The sequence below is a fragment of the Portunus trituberculatus genome, chromosome 41 (genome assembly GCF_017591435.1).
Source record: "Portunus trituberculatus isolate SZX2019 chromosome 41, ASM1759143v1, whole genome shotgun sequence".
In the NCBI taxonomy this organism is placed as follows: domain Eukaryota; kingdom Metazoa; phylum Arthropoda; class Malacostraca; order Decapoda; family Portunidae; genus Portunus; species Portunus trituberculatus.
The window spans coordinates 37473039-37495538 of NC_059295.1; the positions used below are offsets into that span (position 1 = coordinate 37473039).

The 22500-nt window shown below is 42.8% G+C and overlaps 1 protein-coding gene across 3 annotated transcripts in view; it reads left to right on the top strand.

Annotated features, from left to right (window-relative positions):
- The first annotated feature begins 1495 nt into the window (after window positions 1–1495).
- The window catches only part of LOC123517138 (probable caffeoyl-CoA O-methyltransferase 2), a 35059-nt gene continuing 14054 nt past the window's right edge, over window positions 1496–22500 (top strand). For 2 of the 3 annotated variants that reach the window (XM_045277085.1, XM_045277086.1), the window contains exons 1-2: window positions 5789–5913; window positions 5999–6138. In XM_045277085.1, coding sequence (XP_045133020.1) covers window positions 5839–5913; window positions 5999–6138 — 215 coding nt within the window. In that variant the 5' untranslated portion in view covers window positions 5789–5838. Of the gene's footprint in view, window positions 1542–5788; window positions 5914–5998; window positions 6139–22500 lie in introns of those variants that run through there. The other variant, XM_045277087.1, reaches the window with a different exon arrangement.

Consider the following 22500-nt stretch of genomic DNA (forward strand, 5'->3'; position numbering starts at 1 on the left):
GTAATCAACCCACTAAGTATACTCACTTGATCATTTGTCCTTCCCATTACGACACGTCTTTTCACGTAAGCATCCTGCATATTATCGTTGAAAACCTCGTCAATGTGTTTCGTATTGCGGGTTGTATTCTCAAACATTTCAGCGTCTCATCTCGACAACTTTACACATGTTCTAGTGGAGGGTTGTGAGTTTCCTAGGGTGCTTTCATATTTTTGGTGCTAGTCCATGCCAGTTTAACTCAAAGATTTGCATCATCATTGGTAAACAAATTTTAATCTGAGTAAAATTCTGCATCATTTCTAGGAAAAAAATGCATAAAATAGGGAAAAATACTTAGAACCAGTATAATCACATTTCCAGGCCTCTAGTGTCAGTTCATGTTAGTTTGACAACGGTCCATCATCACCAGTAGAAAGAATGCTTGTTTGACAAATTCTACTTCAATAATGAAAACAAATAACCTAAGATAGTTCAAAGAAAATGTTCAGGAAAAGCCAGACTTTTCATCTTTCATGTATTTAGTGCCAGTTCATGCCAGTCACGCCAAGACTTTGCACCATTAGCGGAAAAACACCTGAAATAGTAAAGAGATATCCAGGAAAACTAAGACTTACAGCAGACTTAATATCTCTGTGGTCTATGGTAGTAGTGTTTGAGGATACCGCCCGCTAGGGTGTAAGCCGCCTCGTCTTGTGGTTGTCTGTCTGTCCCTGTGCGTGTGCCATAACGTCTTGTATAAAGGTAATGATGATGGTGTTTAAGAAAAGTACACATGTCTACTGTCAGTAAAGTAACTTATCACAAGGCGCCCCAAGTGGTTTTACTGTATTTCATAAGTTTCTCCTTCCCTTCGTCATAAGTAACAAAAAGTGTAGAATCTCTCTCTCTCTCTCTCTCTCTCTCTCTCTCTCTCTCTCTCTCTCTCTCTCTCTCTCTCTCTCTCTCTCTCTCTCTCTCTCTCTCTCTCTCTCTCTCTCTACCTACCTATCTATCTATCTATCTATTTATCTATCTATCTCTCGATATACATATTTGGTACTGTAGTATAATACTAGCTACAATCAAACACTTCGTCCTCCTTCCCAGCGTTTGCACCTCGGGACTCTTACGTGAAACTCATGTTTGAGGGCAACCCGCCGGTTGATGTCAAGTTGCGCTGGCTGGCGGAGGTGAATCGTGCTTTCAAGCTGGAACGCACCCTGGCGGAGGTAAAGATGGCTGCTGTGACCTCCCGCTTCGTGTACATAGCGAGGAATCGCCCGGATATTGTAAGTAGTGCTGAACGAGGTGATTTTCTTGCTCTTCCACTTACACGACAGGATTCCCCGGAAATGCAACGAAAACTACCAACCTACCTCGTCACTCGTTACCCGGTTGGCGTCGACCCTAACCTCAGCAAGGAATTGGAATGAGTCTATTCCGCTCGTCGGTTCTTTCAAGACGGGCAACCTATTAGCAGGATTGTGGTTACATGGACTCTACAGGAGCCACCACCATCATCTATTGACTTCAGCTTCTTACCCTGTCTTCCTTCTTGTGGGGTAGGTGAATTAGATGATGTATCATCTTGCTATAAGTGCTGGGGTATTGGCCATATTTCACGCTACTGTTCGGCTCCTGAGAAGTGTGCGTGGTGTGCTGGGAGTCACGATTCGCGTACGTGTCCTCACCGCGCCCCACCACCTCCACCCACGGGCACCCTCCCCCCGCCGCCTCCTGCTGACGTTACCGCCCATTGAAAGTGTCCTCGCTGTCAGGCGCCTGGAGTAAGCGTTTGGCATGGCTGCTAACGACGTAAGGCCGCGTCTACGTTGCCGCTCAAACAACCACCCGTTCCACCCCCTCCACCGATTCGGATACGTACCGACACCACCGACATCTCTCCACTAGTGTCTCCCTCTCCACAGGTACAGGCTCTTTGAACACTGTGGATAAGCTGATGACCCGATGTGCTTCCCTGGAAACACGATTGGATACCATTGAAGCCCGCATGTCTAGCATGGTTGCCATTCAAGCCAAAACAGAAGACACCCTTGCTACGCTGGTGGAGACGCAACAGGCCTGCATTTCTTCGGTCAACTCTCTCACGGAAAGGCTAGAAACCTTCGTCGCTCGCTTTGAAAACGCTAGTTTACAGGATGCGTCATGTCGTGGTCTCCCGTGGGCCGCCTCCCTCTCCAAATCTGGCTCCCGCTCTAGAATACAACGTAACGTTCGTTGACAGGCCACAGCAGTTACACATTGTATCATAGAATGCTTGTAGCGTTACATCACTTGACAAACTTTCTTCCCTTCAGGCTTATGTGTACAGACACCATCCTCAGGTAGTTTTCATTCAAGAGGCTTTCGTGGGCCCCCATGAGTTCAGGCGTCCACCCACTCTCTCAGGATACAACTCTTATCTTCATTTGGTACGCAATGGCCTGGTTGCTTATATTCACTCTTCCTTACAGCACAAGTTTCAACGTAACTCTACTGATGCAGAGACGACCTTCCAGTTGTTTGAAGTGGCAGCAGGGAACGGTAAACTCCGGATCTGTCATGTATACTCTGCCCTGGCAAATTACAAGTGAATGTACTTCCTCCTCCCACAGATCAAGGAATGATACACATTGGGGATTTCAACGCCCGTCACACAGAGTTGGGAGATGGCCATGCTGAATAGGAATGGGCACCACTTGCTACGGTATGTTCAGCGCAACCATCTCACTCGCTGGGATGTTAGTGGAGCTACTCACGCTCGTGGTGGGACTCTGGATAACATTATCACATCAGGCCTAGTGGCTGCCCACGTTACATGTACCTCCATCCCTGCTCTCTTCTCTGACCATGTGGCACTCAGCTTCCGGTATTCTCTTCCTTTTCAAGATTCAGTACATATACTGTACATGCGTCAGTATTAAAAAAAAGACAATTTAACAGAATTAGGGGAAAATACATTCCCATACAACATGAATGGAGTCTATGGAGGAAGGAGGAAGGGGGATGAGGAAGGCGGGGCTTATACAGAACGTTGTTTCGATAGTTGCCAGCTAAGTCCGGCCACGGCTTCGACAAGCTGGATATGGTCATGATGTTCTAAGTAAAGTACCTTAAGTATTGACTTGAGATAAATCAGCTTCATGTCAAAAATTAGCACAAGGGGTAAAAAGCCCGTTTCCAAAACATTATACACGTACAATGCATGGTTATCGAGTTATTTGTAAAAAAAAACAGCGTGACAGAGCATCTGAAAACGTTAGGAGCTACAGTCAAACAGACTCAGTTCCCACGAATGATATTAGTCATGGATTACACAACCTTAATATTTCTTTTCCTAGTATACATTGGATGATGTTCGTACTGGCTAGTAAATTGTAGTGCAGCAAAAACAAATTGTCTGACAAGGATCTAAAGATTTGTTTTGAATGTTTTGAATCATATTGATTCTTTTAAATACTTGCCACCACGCTCTAGGTCTCAAGAATGATGGAATTACACAATGTTGGTGAACTATTGCAAGCGTTAACCAGTATTCTCAATCATTCATACCTTTCTCTGGCGTAGTGGTCAAGGTGGTGAGCGTGGGGATCGGGCAGACGTCCACGCGTAGGTTCGAATCCCACCACATACCGCTTTAAAGCTGTGCCAATTGTTGAGTGGTTTAAAGTTACCTACATGTAATCATGTTACCAGGTTCTAGGTGGTTACAAGAAAGATGTGCTTGGGTGGTGATATGGGCCCTAATATGGGTGCCACTATAAATAAAATTGGCTTCGCCACTAATGGGCGGAAGCTGAACAGCGCTTCCCACATAATTATACTCTTTAAAGTATGCCTACAGGCACTATAGGCTATAACATAAAAAAAATCTCTGGAACTCCCTGCCTGCTTCTGTATTTCCATGTTCCTACGACTTGACTTCTTTTAAGAGGGAGGTTTCAAGACATTTGTCCCTGAATTTTGGATAACTCACTTGACTTTTATGGGAACTGGCAACACAGTGGGCTTTTTCCTTTCCATTTTTTGTTGTCCTTGGCCAGTTGCCCATCCTGCATAAAAACAAAACAAAACTGTCTTTATTTGTTTACGCCGTTATTACTTCTCTACTGTAGAATGTGATATCACAGTAACATTTGGCGACCATAAAGACAAACTTTTATCAAACTTTGACAATTATGCATGATAGGCTAACAGTCTGCGAGGGCAGTTATGCAGAACATTTTTGTTATCCTTCACTAACCACCTATAATAATCTATCGTTATAGAAATGCGTAGTAATGAAAATTTTATATTTATTTCACAATTACTATACATTTCAGCGGTGGACAAACGGTGTTTTTTGCAAATATCTCCTAAACGAATCGTTGGATGAATATGATATTTCAACACACTACCTTGAACATCCGTTCGTGATTTATGGTTAACATACCACAGTGCTATATGTGTTATGTGAGGAGTTTACTCGTGAAAAATAACACAAAGCCGACGAGTCATGTTGACGCATTCGAATGAAAGTGTGGTCCCCCCAACACCCACCCAAACCATTCCTAACCACTACTACGTCTACCCCGTCTCGGAAGTTCTCGCCCTCTTTATCCCTCCTCTCCTCTCCCTAGCTCCTCGCCTCCCTCACTCCTGTGTCCCTCCCTACTGCTCCCACCACTGTATTTATACATTATAATGTTCTGTAAGTGTGTATGTATAGATATGATTATTAACGAGTATGGTACAATTTCATGAAGGCAAGAAGTGGTTCACGTTGATAATTACTGTACAACAGCACGTTTACGTGTAGTATATAGAAGAGCCATGTTTGCAGTCGTTATGGTCAACCATGTGAACATGATGTGCTGGAATTACCTGTGACCTGGACCTTCTACTGTTAGGAAAAGTTGATACTCTTATTGCGTACTGTCTACCTATTGATCATAAAAAGTGGTCCAGTTTATATATAATATTATTTTGTTGTTAGATACGTTGCTTATTATCCAGCTATACGGCCATTAACAGCGGAATTAGCTATTGCTTTCACGGTCGTTTGACCCACTCTGGTTTTCATGTCCACATATACCAGCAATTGTATTAAATAATATCATTAATGTATGATATGTATGTACATACTGACGTATGTAACTATTATACCTATACGTATGTAATTACAATAGGGAAAAAAATCAAAGGTGGAAGGCTGATGGTGTGAATAGGGGTGAAGAGGAAGCGGGAAGAGGGTCATGCGATACTGGGGTAGAGAAGGAGTGGTCTGGGGTTCTTCAGGGTGGTGGTGGTGGTGGAGGGGTTAGACGAGTACCCCACACTCGTCCGTTTCTGTATAACACCTTTGATACGATGACTGGCTTAGGCGTAATATCACTCAGTAAACTCCTCACATAACACATATAGCACTGTGGTATGTTAACCATAAATTACGAACGGATGTTCAAGGTAGTGTGTTGAAATATCATACTCATCCAACGATTCGTTTAGGAGATATCTGCAAAAAACACCGTTTGTCCACCGCTGAAATGTATAGTGAATCACTTTCATTTATCATAACCAACTGTATAAGCACATAAATGCAACGTTCTCTTATGAACAGATATGCGTTGGTAGGTAGGTGCATACACACTCCATCTAGCCATTACAGGGTGGAATAGTGTACCGGTACATCATGATCAAACCTACTGGACTGTGGACAGGGAGATGTGAAAGAAGTCATGTCCTGCCATGTTGAGTTGTTAAGTTGAATGGCAAGTGTTGCAGGTGTGAATTAATGACGTTATATTGCGTGGCGGAGGAGTAGGAAAGGAAAGGAAGGTGGAGCGGCGAACAATGAAGCACCAATGAATCACTGAGGCCATGGGAGTGATGCACAACGCCGGCTTCGAGCCTTGTGTGGGAGCCGCCCGCGTTTCACTTCCCACTGTGGCTCGGGTAAGGTTTTCTGTGCGTTAGTAGTGGTTATGAGAGTGGTGGATTGGATGTGATGGATGTAATAGCAAGTGTCTGTGTGTTGTAGGCTGGCCAAAGCAGCAATGTTGACGACGATGGGAGGCAAGTAGTGATGGTTCTCCCAGGACGTGGCCGTGGCCGTGGCCGGGAGGGTGAGCTACCATCCCAGATGCTGCACAGAAGGGTGGTGTTCAGCACGGCCTTCATGTAAGTACGCTCTATACGACCTGAGTCTTAAAAGAATGCTGACGTTGTTAAAGAACTATATGGTGGAGAGCGTTAAAATAAATGTGCGTTGTTGGACGGTGGTGTTAAACAAGAGTCGCGTTGTTCTCATGTTGGAGGACGGCTTGATCCCACTGATCCTAGTGTAAAAATGTTAGCACGCATTTTTTTCTTTTTTTTTTTTTTTAGAAAAGCATCTTAATGCATAAATTCATACGTACTTACTTACTGTAGGTTATAAGTTGAGACCGCCGTCCATGCTGGGCAAGTGAACTAAAGGAGTTTATTGTTAGAAGGCCTTCACCCACTCATTCTAACGCAGCTGAATTCCATACACTGACATGATGACATCCTATCCGCCCCGCCCTACCAACCACTCTTAGTAACTGCGCGTTTTTGATAGTCCACGCTTAAGGCAGCCTTAAGCCTGGCTTAAGGCTGACGTCATTTTGTGTTCTTTCATGTCCCCAAACTTGAGCCAGAGCGTAGCCCGCCTTAAGGCAGGGCCGGCCAAACTCAAGCCAGTTGCAGAGCAGGCTCGACTTTCCGCTAGCCAGTTGTGACGTCACATGTAAATAAACAAATGATAAGACATGACGAATGAATGCTCCATTAGCTGCTGTTGATAGTTCTGCACCAAACTGAATGCTGTTTCAGTATCTTCTGGTATCTCTGGCAAGTCTGGAAACATGATGGACTGGACTGTTGATGCAGGGAGGAAAGATAGCAACTAGGATGATACCAGCTTTGAAGCGCCTGGAGTATAGAGATAGATTAAAGGCATTAAACATGTTTTCATTTGAGAGGAGATGTTTAAAATGTTCTCAGATACAAACTACATAGATGTGAGATCTTTCTTTACCTTAGAGGAGGGAAGTAGGACTAGAAATCATGGCAGGAAGATTAGAAAGCAAGGCTGCAGGTTAGATATAAGAAAATATTTCTTTAGTCATAGGGTGGTAGACTTCTGGAATGCATTGCCAGAGACGGTTGTAAATAGCACTAGTTTGACAATGTTTAAAAACAGATTAGATAAGCACTTAAATTTATTAGATTTATAATTATGTATAGCGCTGCATGATAGTTTTTATAAGAAATTTACTATAGTTAAACAAGACATGATCCCCATGTATGGGGACCACAAATTGTAGAGGATTTCGCTGCAGGACTTACCCTGTTAATGGGCCAAATATTTAGAATTAGTATATAATGTATTGTGTACTTGTAAGTGTAACTTTAAGTACTGATGACGAGGTCGCTGTGCGACTGATACAGGATAACCTAGATGGGCCCTGGTGGCCCTTTGCTATCCTATTATTTATGTTATGTTATGTTATGTTATGGAGGAAAGATAAGTTACAAAGCTGCAGCATATCTTGCACTTCCTGTTCGTCTGCCATCTTTATTGTTGTCACGTGATCGAAGGTCTAGCAGGCCCGTTTTCCATTGTCCCAGGTTCTGCTTAAGCCTGCCTTAAGGCGAGGTCTAGCCGTAGGGGCATTAAAAAACGCAGCTTAACTCACTACTGGCCGCCTGTGTTTCTTAAGATTGCGCTGCTGTAGTAGTTAATCCTCAGAATGATAATGACGATAAAGCCTTTATTTTTATGGCGATCGGAATTATTTCCTAATAATGACAAGATAAGAAATAAAATATAGCCATCTATAGGCCTATATCGACCGGGAATCCCACTCGAAGCGGCCCAAACAAAGGGCCACACACAGCATTCACACTCTAGCCTCTTCAGCCCCGTCGGAAGTGGATAGATTTGTTAATTCCCAAGTAAACTTCTAAACATAGCTGGCAACATCCTTCCTTAAGGAATATACATTCAATAAAAAAAAAAAAGAAATAATGGTGCGTAAACTTGTTGGTAATAGAAAACGTTACTGAAAACGGAAAAGAAGACTTTGGTATTTATTTTGTGCCTCCCCTGTGCTACTACATTATATCCTTCATTCTTATTACTGTTTGTATCTCTCAAAATTGTGAATCACACTATTTCGATTTTATATGAGCTTGAGAAGAGTTTTTTTATTTTTTATTTTAAGAAAAGAATTGCTACTTATTACTTACTTACTTCCTGTATTGTAAGTACCTACATTTGCTAGCCGATGGATGTTTGCTTGCGGTGAAGAGGAGTGTTGTGCACCGCTAAGTTTATATAGTGAGTAATGGCGGCTTTTTAAACTCCGGTGTCGTATCTTCATTACATTCAATAGGATTTAGTTGAAGTGAAACGGATTGTTAACTATTTTTATAGAGCCAACGACAGCATGACAAAATCTCAATCTTATTAACTGGAGGAACATATTCATGGAGTAGTCGAGGTGGGAAGAAGGAATGGCCGTGTTGTTGGAGAGTTTCCTGAGAGATTGCGATAATAACACCTCGATGTGATCTTTTTTAAACTATTTCACCCTATCCGAAATACAGAACACTGCATTCCTCGTGGTCGTATAGGGAGGCGGTGGCGAAGTGGATAAGGTGGTGAGAGCGGAATCAGGCAGACGTCCACGCGTAGGTCCTAATTCCATCACATAAGCCTTAAAAACTTTGCCATTTGTCGAGTGGTTTAAAGTTACCTACCTGTCGCCTTAATACCCATGTGGCTACACCAAAGATGAATTTGGGTGGTGATATGGTCCCTAATAATGAGTACTACTGCGCCGCTAATGGGTGGAAGCTGAACAGTGCTTCCTATACATGTTATTCAAGTACACCTACAAACGCGAGGCCATAACATAAAAAAAAAAAAGTGCTGAGATACTCCTCCTCTGCGTATGCCAATGACTGAGCAGTTTTTTGCCTTAGTCTCTCTCTCTCTCTCTCTCTCTCTCTCTCTCTCTCTCTCTCTCTCTCTCTCTCTCTCTCTCTCTCTCTCACCGTACAAACTCGTTTTGCCTCTCCCTTCCCTTCCCGCCTCCTCTCCATTGCACCTCAACCTCATGCAAACCTGCTTATTTTGACCTTCCTCTCCCACCTTCCCTCCTCGGTCGTGCACATCTGTTGTCAGTCTTACTTCTCCTTCCTTCGTTTCTTCTCTTCGTTCCTTGCAGCTCCTCCTCCTCCTCCTCCTCTGAATTCCTATCCCTTCTTCCACCCCTTCTTCCCGTCTCTCCCACCCTCTCCCATTCCCTTTTGTGCGCAAACCACTTATTAAGCAGTTGCCACTCATTATTTTAGTCATGTAGTTTTACATAGTCTGCAAAAGAGATGACGAACTGTGGATCATAAACTATTAATATCATCTTTGTGGTATATAGCAATGTTTTCATTTATGAAAGGGAATGCAGTTGCTTAACTCAATGGACCCCGTTCATTGAGAGCACTGACATTGATTCATAAAGCGGCGCTCTAAACAAGTGTTAGGAGGGAAGTAAATAAACTATGGAAACGTTGGGTCAAATAGTATGTAGTTGGGTTTTCAGACAATGGTATCTTATGTACACAAATGTGTATGTCAGTAAAAAAACTTTTGAGCTTGTTTGTTATAGAAATTATTAGGGAAAACTAAAACGGATATAAGATATTTATTTACGGCTATCTTGTAGTGCTGTTGATCATTTTCATTATTTATTTTGAAAAAGAAATACATCGATAGTACAATAATGTCAACCTGTACACTCTTCAAACGTAATACAAAGGCAGACTAACTTTATACCAAGAAAATCATTACAAGTTTTACAGAGAGAGAGAGAGAGAGAGAGAGAGAGAGAGAGAGAGAGAGAGAGATCCACCTCGCATGATAACTCCTTTTATCTATACATTTACTTATTCTTCTGTCACTCTCCCTTACTTATCTTTTCCGCCCTTTTTCTCTATTCACTCTTAACTTCACCTTTCCTTCACTCTTCATATTGTTCTTTATGCTCTCGCCCGCCTTGTCCCCCACATTATGCGAATAAATAGATTATCTGCTAACTCACACCCTCATCCCCCTTCCCCCCCTTTCTACCTTTTATTGCTTCTACTCTTTCTCTCTCTCTCTCTCTCTCTCTCTCTCTCTCTCTCTCTCTCTCTCTCTCTCTCTCACGTCGCATATTATTCTTCCTTCTGATTACTCTTCACTTTTCTCTTTCCATCTTTGCTGCCTTCCTTCTTCCATCCTCCCATATCCTGGTTAACTTCCACAAATCCTTCCTCCCCAGCTTCCTGCGTCTTTGTTCCTCTTTAATCCCCTCACCCTTCCACCCTCCCATCTCCTTTCACAAACATGAATTTTCCTCTATACAGATCCGTTCTTCCGTCCTCCTGCGCCTCCTCACCTGTTGTTCCTGCGATTCTCCTTCAACTTACCGAGGAAATCCCTTCCTTTGTGCTTCTCTTCGGAGTTGCACTCTGTTAGATGAAACGCTCAACTCTTACATGCAAGGAACAGTTGTCAGAAGTTGTGATGTTGTAGACTTCAGTGAATCTCATGTTTATAATTCATATTTGTATAGGTTAATATTTTATTTTGGATTAAGATATGCGGAAAGGCCAAAACATTAGTGTGGAAGAATATGTCGAGATAGTTATTATATTCTACTCCTCTTGTTCAATATACTAAGTATTTACTTATTTATTTTCATGTTTATTTTATTTATGTATTCATTTTTAAAACATATGATCCAATATTACATCAATACTTGAGACAATTGCTCTCAGCTGTGTTTCCTTGTGTCTCACTTAATACCATCTATGCCATTATGGTCCCACACACGTTGTCTATATTCTTTCAGTGGGATATTGATTTTACAAGTGTATGAAGAATATTCTGTTTGGATTCCAGATTTTTATTACTTAGATATCTGAGCACAATATTAAGGAAATGTTAGTTTAAGTCAAGTAACTCAATTGCTAAGCTCAGTCTTATTGCATTTAAAAGATTACATGTATAGCTTTATGAAGGGCATAATAAACCTTTAGTCTCAGTACAACTTACTGGTAATGACATGCAATGAATGTGTGACTGTTGCACAACTTATGCTAAGGCCACCGACTTATACTCGTCTCATTTTTGCCTGAAGATCATTCTCAAACTTGTACATATTGCACGTCTACTTGACACTCATTGGAGAACCTTTGTGGTTTGAGACGCGAGTCACTGATCAAGGCAACAATAAGTCCCAAGGGTAACTTGTCGTGAGTAGCTGCTATTCTCCAAACCACTCACAGTTCCCCAAGTGGCAGTGAGGAGGAGTGGCGACTGGATGGCAGCCAGCCAGCCACCTTCTGCTTCAGATTCTCTGTCAGATAGATCACCAGGATGGGCTTCCCCCTTCCTTCCTTTCTCTCTCTCTCTCTCTCTCTCTCTCTCTCTCTCTCTCTCTCTCTCTCTCTCTCTCTCTCCCCTTCCTCTTTTGCGTCGCACAGCATTTTCCCCAAATGCTTGGTTACTCATCACTTTTCTCTTTCAATTTATGCTTCCCGTCCTTTTTCCACCCTCCCCCATCCTGGTTCACTTCCGCAAAGCCTACCTCTCTTACAGCCTGCATCTTTATGTTCCCCTTTACTCCCCTTACCCTTCAACCCTCCCATATCTTTTCATAAGAAGGAATTTTCCTCTATACAGATTCATTCTCCCGTCCTCCCTGTGCCTTCTCACCTGTTGTTCTTGCAATTCTCCTTCAACATACCGAGGAAATCTGTTCCTTTGTGCTTCTCTACAGCTCGGAGTTCAACTCTTACATGAACGGAACAGTTGTCAGAAGTTGTGATGTTGTAGACTTCAATGAACCTAGGGTTTATAATTCAAATTCATATTTGGGTTAATATTTTTTGTGTATATTACGATTTGCGGAATGGCCAAACATTACTGTGGAAGAATGTTTCAAGGTTGTTATCAAATTCCACTCGTCTTGTTTATTTTACTGTAAACTATAGTTATTTATATACTTATTTCATTTAATCATTCATTTTTAAAAAATGTGATCTAATATTACATCAATACTTGAGACGGAAACATGGTAAGGAAACCAGGCTGGGTTAGAATACTTATTCTCTAACGTTTCGACCTAGAGGCCTTCTTCAGAGAGAATGGCAGATAATGCGTGTGTGAGAGGTATGCCACAATCGAGTGGCGTGGGCCTAAACTGCCTTTGTGGCGGCCCACAAAACAGATAATGCATTACAGGCTGTATATATATGCCCAACAGGTGGCTCATTTCACTGGACGTCTACCAGGTGGTTTGAGACGAGAGTCACTGAGATGAGCAGCCAGTGGGGCATATTTATACAGCATGTAATGCAGTGTTTGTCATTCTCTCTGAAGAAGCCCTCGAGGTCGAAACGTTAGAGAATAAAGTATTTTGACCCAGCCTGGGTTTCCTTACCACCCTTCCACAATACTTGAGATAATTGCTCAGAGCCGTGTCTCACTTCATACCATCTATGCCATCATGGCTTCACACACGTTATCTGCTTTTTCAGTGGGATATTAATCTTATAGGTGTATTGAGAATATTCTGTTGAGATTCCAGTTTTTAATTATTTAAATTTCTGAACACAATATTAAGGAAATGTAAGTTTAAGACAAGTAACTCAACTAAGCTCAGTCTGGTTGCATTTAAAAAAAAGTTACATGAGTAACTTTTAGAAGGGCACAATAAACCTTTTCTTTCAGCAGAAATTGTTTATGATGACATGCAATAAATGTGTGACTGTTTCATAACTTAAGCTAAGGCCACAGGACTGATGCTCGTCTCAGTGTTGTTGAAGATCACTCTCAAACTCGTACACATTGCACAGATACTTGATACTCTTAGGAGAACCTTTGTGGTTTAAGACGTGAGTCACTAATCAAGACAGCAGTAAGTCCTAAGGGTGCCGTGCCCTGAGTAGCTGCGATCCTCAAAGCCACTCACAGTTCCCCGAGTGGCAGTGAGGTGGAGCGGCGGCGGGATGACAGCCAGCCAGCCACCTTCTGCCTCAGATTCTCCGTCAGGTAGATGACCAGGATGGGACTTAAGGCATCGCACATAGTGGGTAGAGTCAATATGAAATAATAAAACGTAATGAGCCACCCATCAAAATATCCTAAATAGTATAATGTTATATCATAGATCCAGTAGAGGCCGTGCGTAACAGTGAAGGTAGACGTCAGGGCAAGCATCAGACTGCGGTTCGAGCCTTTCTCACCCTGCTCTGTTGTCTCGGCGGAGAACGAGTTAGAACTAGACCGGAGCGCCACACTCACAAGCACCCAGGTCACTATTAACGGCACCAAATACATGACGAACACTTCTATTGCCTTAATATGGAAGTTCGACAGAGAAAAGAATGGTCCTAGGAAGCAGCCTCTCCCCAACATTGTGGTGAAGATAATAGCAGCAATTCCTGCAGCAGCAGATAAAACCCAGGCCAGCGCAGTAGCCATCCGGATCGTCTTGAGCCGCAGAAGGTGTGTGTACTGCTGAGGACGTTCTGCCACGTAGTTGTCCACAGTAAAAGCCATCAGAAGCACATTGCTAGCCACCGATCCCACGTGTAGCAAGACACTGAACGTGATGCACGTGCCACTGACCATAATGACTGGTGCAGCTGGTGCAGCGGTGAAGAATACCATTGCGGTTGAAGAAAACAAGTTGGCGATGGCACGCTGTAAGAAGATAACATTGGATGTGATGTTGAAGTGTGACGGAGCGCTGCACAGCACCACCAGCAAGAAGACGTTGGCCAGCAGTGCGATAGCTGTTACCAGACTGAACAACACGGTCCTGAGCAAGGGTGGTGAATGATAGTAATCCTCCTCTTCCCAAGTCTCAGTGTAGTTGTAATAGTTATATTCATCGTACTCCATGATCTCCGTGACCTGCTCGGGCAGGAATGTGGTGGCAGCTCTGATCACCACCGTCGGGAATACTATGTAGGTGAGCGTCACTGTTGCTGCTGGTGCTGTTGCTTGTCACTCGTGCCGACACTGCCTCACGATGCTTAGTTAGTTCTTGTAGTCACGGCTCCCTATACGTACTTAGTCTGCCGGGCCTTGACGCTCACTCTCCACTGATCTGATTCTTGACCCCTGGGAGTGGTGAGTGAACGGCGAGGAGGACTAAAGGATGGACTGTGTACATGTGGATAAGGAAACCTGCCAAACATTTACATCTGAGTAAATTTCTGATTATCTTACACGCTGACAGATTTATTTTAGTGTCCAGAGCATAAATGAGAGGAATTTGGAATTTATTTGATATTAGTTTTCATGTTCGAGGGTTACACATACGTAATTGTTGTTCTTTAATGTATACTATACGTGAAGTAACGCTCCCGTCAACAGTGCTCTTAGAAGGAGCAGTACAGGGCGATCCTTGTGTTATGAAACTTACCTAAATATAGAAAGTGTTGTATTTGTGAGGGAATGCTTGGAAAATGTAATGGAGAGACGCGCCTTTAGGAATTGATGTTAATTGCTGTTCCTGCTGAATATGTGTTGATAATGATGGTGAGGGTGGTGGTGGTGGTGATGAGGCAGATGACCTTAGTACTTACTCTGCTGCTGCTGCTGCTGCTGCTGCTGCTGCTGGTATCACTATGGCAACGAAATAGCACCACCACCACCACCACCACCACCATCACCAGCAACAACAACAATAACAAGAACAATAACAACAATAACAACAACAATAATAATAACAAGAACAGCAACAACTACTACTACTACTACTACTACTACCACCACTACTTCTACTACTACTATTATTACTGCTGCTTCTACTACTACCACTACTTCTACTACTACTATTATTACTGTTACTACTACTACTACTACTACTACTACTACTACCACCACTGCCACTACTACTGCTACTACCACTACTACCACTACCACTACCACCACCACTACTACCACTACTACCACTACTGCTACCACCACCACCACCACCACCACCACCACCACTGCACCACCACTACCACCACCACCACCATTACCACCACCAACCACCACCATTACTGCACCACCACCACCACTGCTACTACCACCACTGCTGCCACCACTACCACCACCACTACTGCACCACCACCACCACCACCACCACCACCACCACCACCATTACTGCTGCTTGCCACCACCACCACCACCACCACCATTGCTGCTGCTCTTCCACCACCACCACCACCACCACCACTGCCACCACCACCATCACACCACCACTGCTGCTGCTGCTGCACCACTGCTACCACTACCACTGCTACTACTACTGCTGCACTGCCACCACTGCTGCTGCTACCATTACTGCTGCCACAACCATTACTACTGCCACTGCTGCTGCTGCTGCTGCTGCTGCTGCTGCTGCTGCTGCTGCTGCTACTGCTGCTACTGCTGCTGCTGCTACTACTACTACTACTGTCGCTACTGAAATAGTAGTTAGCTTAGCAAACAGAAAAGTAGCATTGTAACTAGTAGTAGTAGTAGTAGTAGTAGTAGTATTGTTAATACCGATAGCACTCCGGTTAGTAGTGGAGGAGGACCAGGAGGTGGACGAGGAAGAAAAGGATGACGATGAGGATGAGGATAAAGATAAGGAGGAGAGAATTTGTCGAAGTGACTGACCATACGTTGCTTTGAATTGTGCTTATGAAAAATGAAAAAAAAAAAAATACATTCTGCTTTGACCAGACAAATGCATCAATTTCACAAATGAAGTAAACACATATGCAAAATAAGAAAAATAAATAATAGAAGCAACGAGGCAAAATACCACTTTATTTTGCGCTTCACGTAGCAGTGGCAGCAACAGCAGCACCAACATCAGCAGCGGCGGTGACGGTTGTCGACTTCATTCATGCACTCCTGGACATGAGTTTGCATGTCCATCTGTGCTGCAGCGGATTTCTCTACTTTGTTCTCCTCCTCCTCCTCCTCCTCCTCTACTTCGTTCTCTTCCTCTTCCTCCTCCTCCTCCTCCTCCTCTACTTCGTTCTCTTCCTCTTCCTCCTCCTCCCCCTCCTACTCCTCATCCTCTTCCTATTCCTTTTATCTTCCTCCTCCTTTTTTCTTCGAGTATTTCACTACTACTACTACGTACTGCTGCTAAGAATAATACCAATACTATTATAAATACAATTATAATTACTCTAACAATACTATTACTACATTTGTTAAAACTACCTGTACTAATTCAGAAGCGATAGTAGTAGTAGTAGTAGTAGTAGTAGTAGTAGTAGTAGTAGTAGTAGCAGTAATACTTGTTGTAATAGCAGCACCACTACCAACGTGTACGTGCTAATGGAATCAGCCCCATTACCACATCACTCTTTATCATCATCATCAACATCTTCAGCAGCACCAGCACCAACACCAGCACCAACAGAACCAATTCCTTACAGCGCGTCTCTTCGTTACATCTGGCAACAAATCCATCACAATTACAACCAAAGACAGTACAGAAGAAAGACTGGAAAGCTTGGCATTCAACATATACAAAACTTTGATGCCATACAGCTACCAAATGCCACCGGAATTTTGTTTTTCGCGCGCCATCTATCGTCTGGACGAAGCACTAACCCTGAGCTGCCAGATGTAGCCAGTAATACTATTATCATTACGCGTGTGTGTGTGTGTGTGTTTCACTGTTTGATCTGCTGCAGTCTCTGACAAGACAGCCAGACGTTACCCTACGGAACGAGCTCAGAGCTCATTGTTTCCGATCTTCGGATAGGCCTGAGACCAGGCACACACCACACACCGGGACAACAAGGTCACAACTTCTCGATTTACATCCCGTACCTACTCACTGCTAGGTGAACAAGGGCTACACGTGAAAGGAGATACACCCAAATATCTCCACCCGGCCGGGGAATCGAACCCCGGTCCTCTGGCTTGTGAAGCCAGCGCTCTAACCACTGTGTGTGTGTGTGTGTGTGTGTGTGTGTGTGTGTGGAGGAAATATGAAAAATAAAAAGGGTCAAGTTCCAAACTTTATTGCCACAAACCATATGATAAAAATAATCTGGGGAAAAAAAAACTAGATTCAGTGTTAAGAAACGCATCACTGAAAACATTTTCATTCAAAGGTTCAGAGAACATTAAAATTAAGAACTGACAAAAGTAGTATTGAAGGTAAAGTACACAAGAAAACAAACAAAGGGTGTGTTAGTCATGGCAAAAGGTCAGAAAACACAAATGATGAGTGACAACACAGACATAAGCATGCTATTGGTGCCATGGTATAACATACATATATAGCAATGCTTGTATATGGAGTTCATACCTGCTGTACTTGTATCACAAATGCCATTACTTTGACAATATTTGCGCCTTTAATAAACAATGAAAGCAAAGTGCGTTAACCTTATGAAGCAAAAGGCATATTTTGTTATGCAACGCAGATTTACATCTCCAATGCAGAAAAAAATAAAGCAGTAGAAGCAGTCAGACACCAGCATGAATTAGGTAAAGCATCTACCAGTCAGTGCATCATTACTTGTCACATCAAAGAATGCTGGTTATTATTATTATTATTATTATTATTATTATTATTATTATTATTATTATATTGTTTACATTAAGCACAAACAATACTCTAAAGAAAATACAAGCACATGCTAAATTGTTTACACAAAATATAAGCATAACATGCTAGCAAAACACTATAAAAAGATGTCATATCTACATACATGATACAGAATACTTCCAACACCTGAGAAATTAAAGGAACTTTGTTAATACATCTACCTACACACACACACACACACACACACACACACACACACACACACACACGCACACACGCACACACATGATTGGTGGTGTGGATGGTGCATACCTATTCTTATTAGTATACTTATGTTTTTTTTTTCAGATTCATGTGTATGCATGTGAAACTTAAATAAATTTCATCCTTTACATGTGGAATATGAAACATTGTTCGGATTCATGTGTCATATTTCAATGTACAATGTGAATGGCTATATACATATAATGATACAGCGTTTCAGGAACACTGGAGGGACATTCTGTGCAGAACCACCTCTTTCTTTCAGGGGTTGCACCTCGAAATGGTGATGTATTCCCTCTGGGGTTTTACTTACTGAACATAAATAGTAATTTACCCAGTAGAGATTTACCCAGACGTTAACCTTTGGCAACTATCCTTACCCACACGCACAGTCCATCCTTCTTGCTCCTCACTCTCCGCTACTCTCTCTACAGTCCGCTCCCAGGACCCAAGACTAGTGCTGGGTGTGCGCCAGGCCTGGTCTGCAGACTGAGCACGTAGGGAGCCGTGACTACTAGAACCAACTCACAACCTCGCTGATTAACCAAAGCAATCATCGTGAGACAGTGCCGGCACAAGTGACAAACAACAGCAGCAGTAACAGTGACGCTCACCAACATAGTATTCCCGACGGTGGTGATCAACAGAGCCTGCCACTACATTCCTGCCCGGGCAGGTCACGGAGATCATGGAGTACGATGATTATAACTATAACAACTACACTGACACTTGGGAAGAGGTGGATTACTATTATTCACCATCTTTGACCAGGAGCGTGTTGTTATATTTGGTGTCAGCCATCGCACTGCTGGCAAACGCCTTCTTGCTGGTGGTGCTGTGCACTGCTCCGTCACGCCTCAGCACCACATCCAATGTTATCTTCTTGCAACGTGCCATCGCCGACCTGTTTTCTTCAATCGCAATAGTATTCTTCACCGCTGGATTATATGTACCAGTCATTGTGGTGAGTGGCACGTGTTTCACCTTCAGTGTCATGATACACGTGGGATCGGTGGCTAGCAATGTGCTTCTGATGGCTTTTGCTGTGGACAGCTATTTGGCAGCAAACCCTCAGCAGTACACACACCTTCTGAGGCGCAATACGATGAGGATGGCTTCTGCGCTGGTCTGGGGTTTAGCTGCTGCTGCAGGAATTGCTGCTATTATCTTCACCACAATGTTAAGGAGAGGCTGCTTCCCAGGACCATTCTTTTCTACTTACAACCTCCTTGTTAAGGCAATAGAAGTGTTCGTCATGTATTTGGTGCCGTTAATAGTGACTTGGGTGCTTGTGAGTGTAGCTCTCCCGCCTCGTCCTAACTCGTTCTCCGCCGAGACAACAGAGCAGGGTGAGAAAGGCCCGAACCGCAGTCTGATGCTTGCCCTGACGTCTATCTTCACTGTTACGCACGGCCTCTATTGGATCTTTGAAATAGTAGTATATTTTGGGTATATTGGTGGCAGGTTCATTATCATTTATTATTTTATATTGACTCTACCCACTGTAGGGGAAGCCTTAAGTCCCATCCTGGTGATCTATCTGACAGAGAATCTGAAGCAGAAGGTGGCTGGCTGGCTGCCATCCAGTCGCCACTCCTCCTCACTGCCACTTGGGGAACTGTGAGTGGTTTGGAGAATAGCAGCTACTCACGACAAGTTACCCTTGGGACTTATTGTTGCCTTGATCAGTGACTCGCGTCTCAAACCACAAAGGTTCTCCAATGAGTGTCAAGTAGACGTGCAATATGTACAAGTTTGAGAATGATCTTCAGGCAAAAATGAGACGAGTATAAGTCGGTGGCCTTAGCATAAGTTGTGCAACAGTCACACATTCATTGCATGTCATTACCAGTAAGTTGTACTGAGACTAAAGGTTTATTATGCCCTTCATAAAGTTATACATGTAATCTTTTTAAATGCAATAAGACTGAGCTTAGCAATTGAGTTACTTGACTTAAACTAACATTTCCTTAATATTGTGCTCAGATATCTAAGTAATAAAAATCTGGAATCCAAACAGAATATTCTTCATACACTTGTAAAATCAATATCCCACTGAAAGAATATAGACAACGTGTGTGGGACCATAATGGCATAGATGGTATTAAGTGAGACACAAGGAAACACAGCTGAGAGCAATTGTCTCAAGTATTGATGTAATATTGGATCATATGTTTAAAAATGAATACATAAATAAAATAAACATGAAAATAAATAAGTAAATACTTAGTATATTGAACAAGAGGAGTAGAATATAATAACTATCTCGACATATTCTTCCACACTAATGTTTTGGCCTTTCCGCATATCTTAATCCAAAATAAAATATTAACCTATACAAATATGAATTATAAACATGAGATTCACTGAAGTCTACAACATCACAACTTCTGACAACTGTTCCTTGCATGTAAGAGTTGAGCGTTTCATCTAACAGAGTGCAACTCCGAAGAGAAGCACAAAGGAAGGGATTTCCTCGGTAAGTTGAAGGAGAATCGCAGGAACAACAGGTGAGGAGGCGCAGGGAGGACGGAAGAACGGATCTGTATAGAGGAAAATTCATGTTTGTGAAAGGAGATGGGAGGGTGGAAGGGTGAGGGGATTAAAGAGGAACAAAGACGCAGGAAGCTGGGGAGGAAGGATTTGTGGAAGTTAACCAGGATATGGGAGGATGGAAGAAGGAAGGCAGCAAAGATGGAAAGAGAAAAGTGAAGAGTAATCAGAAGGAAGAATAATATGCGACGTGAGAGAGAGAGAGAGAGAGAGAGAGAGAGAGAGAGAGAGAGAGAGAGTAGAAGCAATAAAAGGTAGAAAGGGGGGGAAGGGGGATGAGGGTGTGAGTTAGCAGATAATCTATTTATTCGCATAATGTGGGGGACAAGGCGGGCGAGAGCATAAAGAACAATATGAAGAGTGAAGGAAAGGTGAAGTTAAGAGTGAATAGAGAAAAAGGGCGGAAAAGATAAGTAAGGGAGAGTGACAGAAGAATAAGTAAATGTATAGATAAAAGGAGTTATCATGCGAGGTGGATCTCTCTCTCTCTCTCTCTCTCTCTCTCTCTCTCTCTCTGTAAAACTTGTAATGATTTTCTTGGTATAAAGTTAGTCTGCCTTTGTATTACGTTTGAAGAGTGTACAGGTTGACATTATTGTACTATCGATGTATTTCTTTTTCAAAATAAATAATGAAAATGATCAACAGCACTACAAGATAGCCGTAAATAAATATCTTATATCCGTTTTAGTTTTCCCTAATAATTTCTATAACAAACAAGCTCAAAAGTTTTTTTACTGACATACACATTTGTGTACATAAGATACCATTGTCTGAAAACCCAACTACATACTATTTGACCCAACGTTTCCATAGTTTATTTACTTCCCTCCTAACACTTGTTTAGAGCGCCGCTTTATGAATTAATGTCAGTGCTCTCAATGAACGGGGTCCATTGAGTTAAGCAACTGCATTCCCGCTTTCATAAATGAAAACATTGCTATATACCACAAAGATGATATTAATAGTTTATGATCCACAGTTCGTCATCTCTTTTGCAGACTATGTAAAACTACATGACTAAAATAATGAGTGGCAACTGCTTAATAAGTGGTTTGCGCACAAAAGGGAATGGGAGAGGGTGGGAGAGACGGGAAGGAGGGGTGGAAGAAGGGATAGGAATTCAGAGGAGGAGGAGGAGGAGGAGGAGGAGGAGCTGCAAGGAACGAAGAGAAGAAACGAAGGAAGGAGAAGTAAGACTGACAACAGATGTGCACGACCGAGGGAGGGAAGGTGGGAGAGGAAGGTCAAAATAAACAGGTTTGTATGAGGATGAGATGCAATGGAGAGGAGGCGGGAGGGGAAGGGAGAGGCAAAACGAGTTTGTACGGTGAGAGAGAGAGAGAGAGAGAGAGAGAGAGAGAGAGAGAGAGAGAGAGAGAGAGAGAGAGAGAGAGAGAGAGAGAGAGAGGCAAAAACTGCTCAGTCATTGGCATACGCAGAGGAGGAGTATCTCAGCACTTTTTTTTTTTTTATGTTATGGCCTCGCGTTTGTAGGTGTACTTGAATAACATGTATAGGAAGCACTGTTCAGCTTCCACCCATTAGCGGCGCAGTAGTACTCATTATTAGGGCCCATATCACCACCCAAATTCATCTTTGGTGTAGCCACATGGGTATTAAGGCGACAGGTAGGTAACTTTAAACCACTCGACAAATGGCAAAGTTTTTAAGGCTTATGTGGTGGAATTAGGACCTACGCGTGGACGTCTGCCTGATTCCGCTCTCACCACCTTATCCACTTCGCCACCGCCTCCCTATACGACCGCGAGGAATGCAGTGTTCTGTATTTCGGATAGGGTGAAATAGTTTAAAAAATATCACATCGAGGTGTTATTATCGCAATCTCTCAGGAAACTCTCCAACAACACGGCCATTCCTTCTTCCCACCTCGACTACTCCATGAATATGTTCCTCCAGTTAATAAGATTGAAATTTTGTCATGCTGTCGTTGGCTCTGTAAAAATAGTTAACAATCCGTTTCACTTCAACTAAATCCTATTGAATGTAATGAAGATACGACACCGGAGTTTAAAAAGCCGCCATTACTCACTATATAAACTTAGCGGTCCACAACACTCCTCTTCAC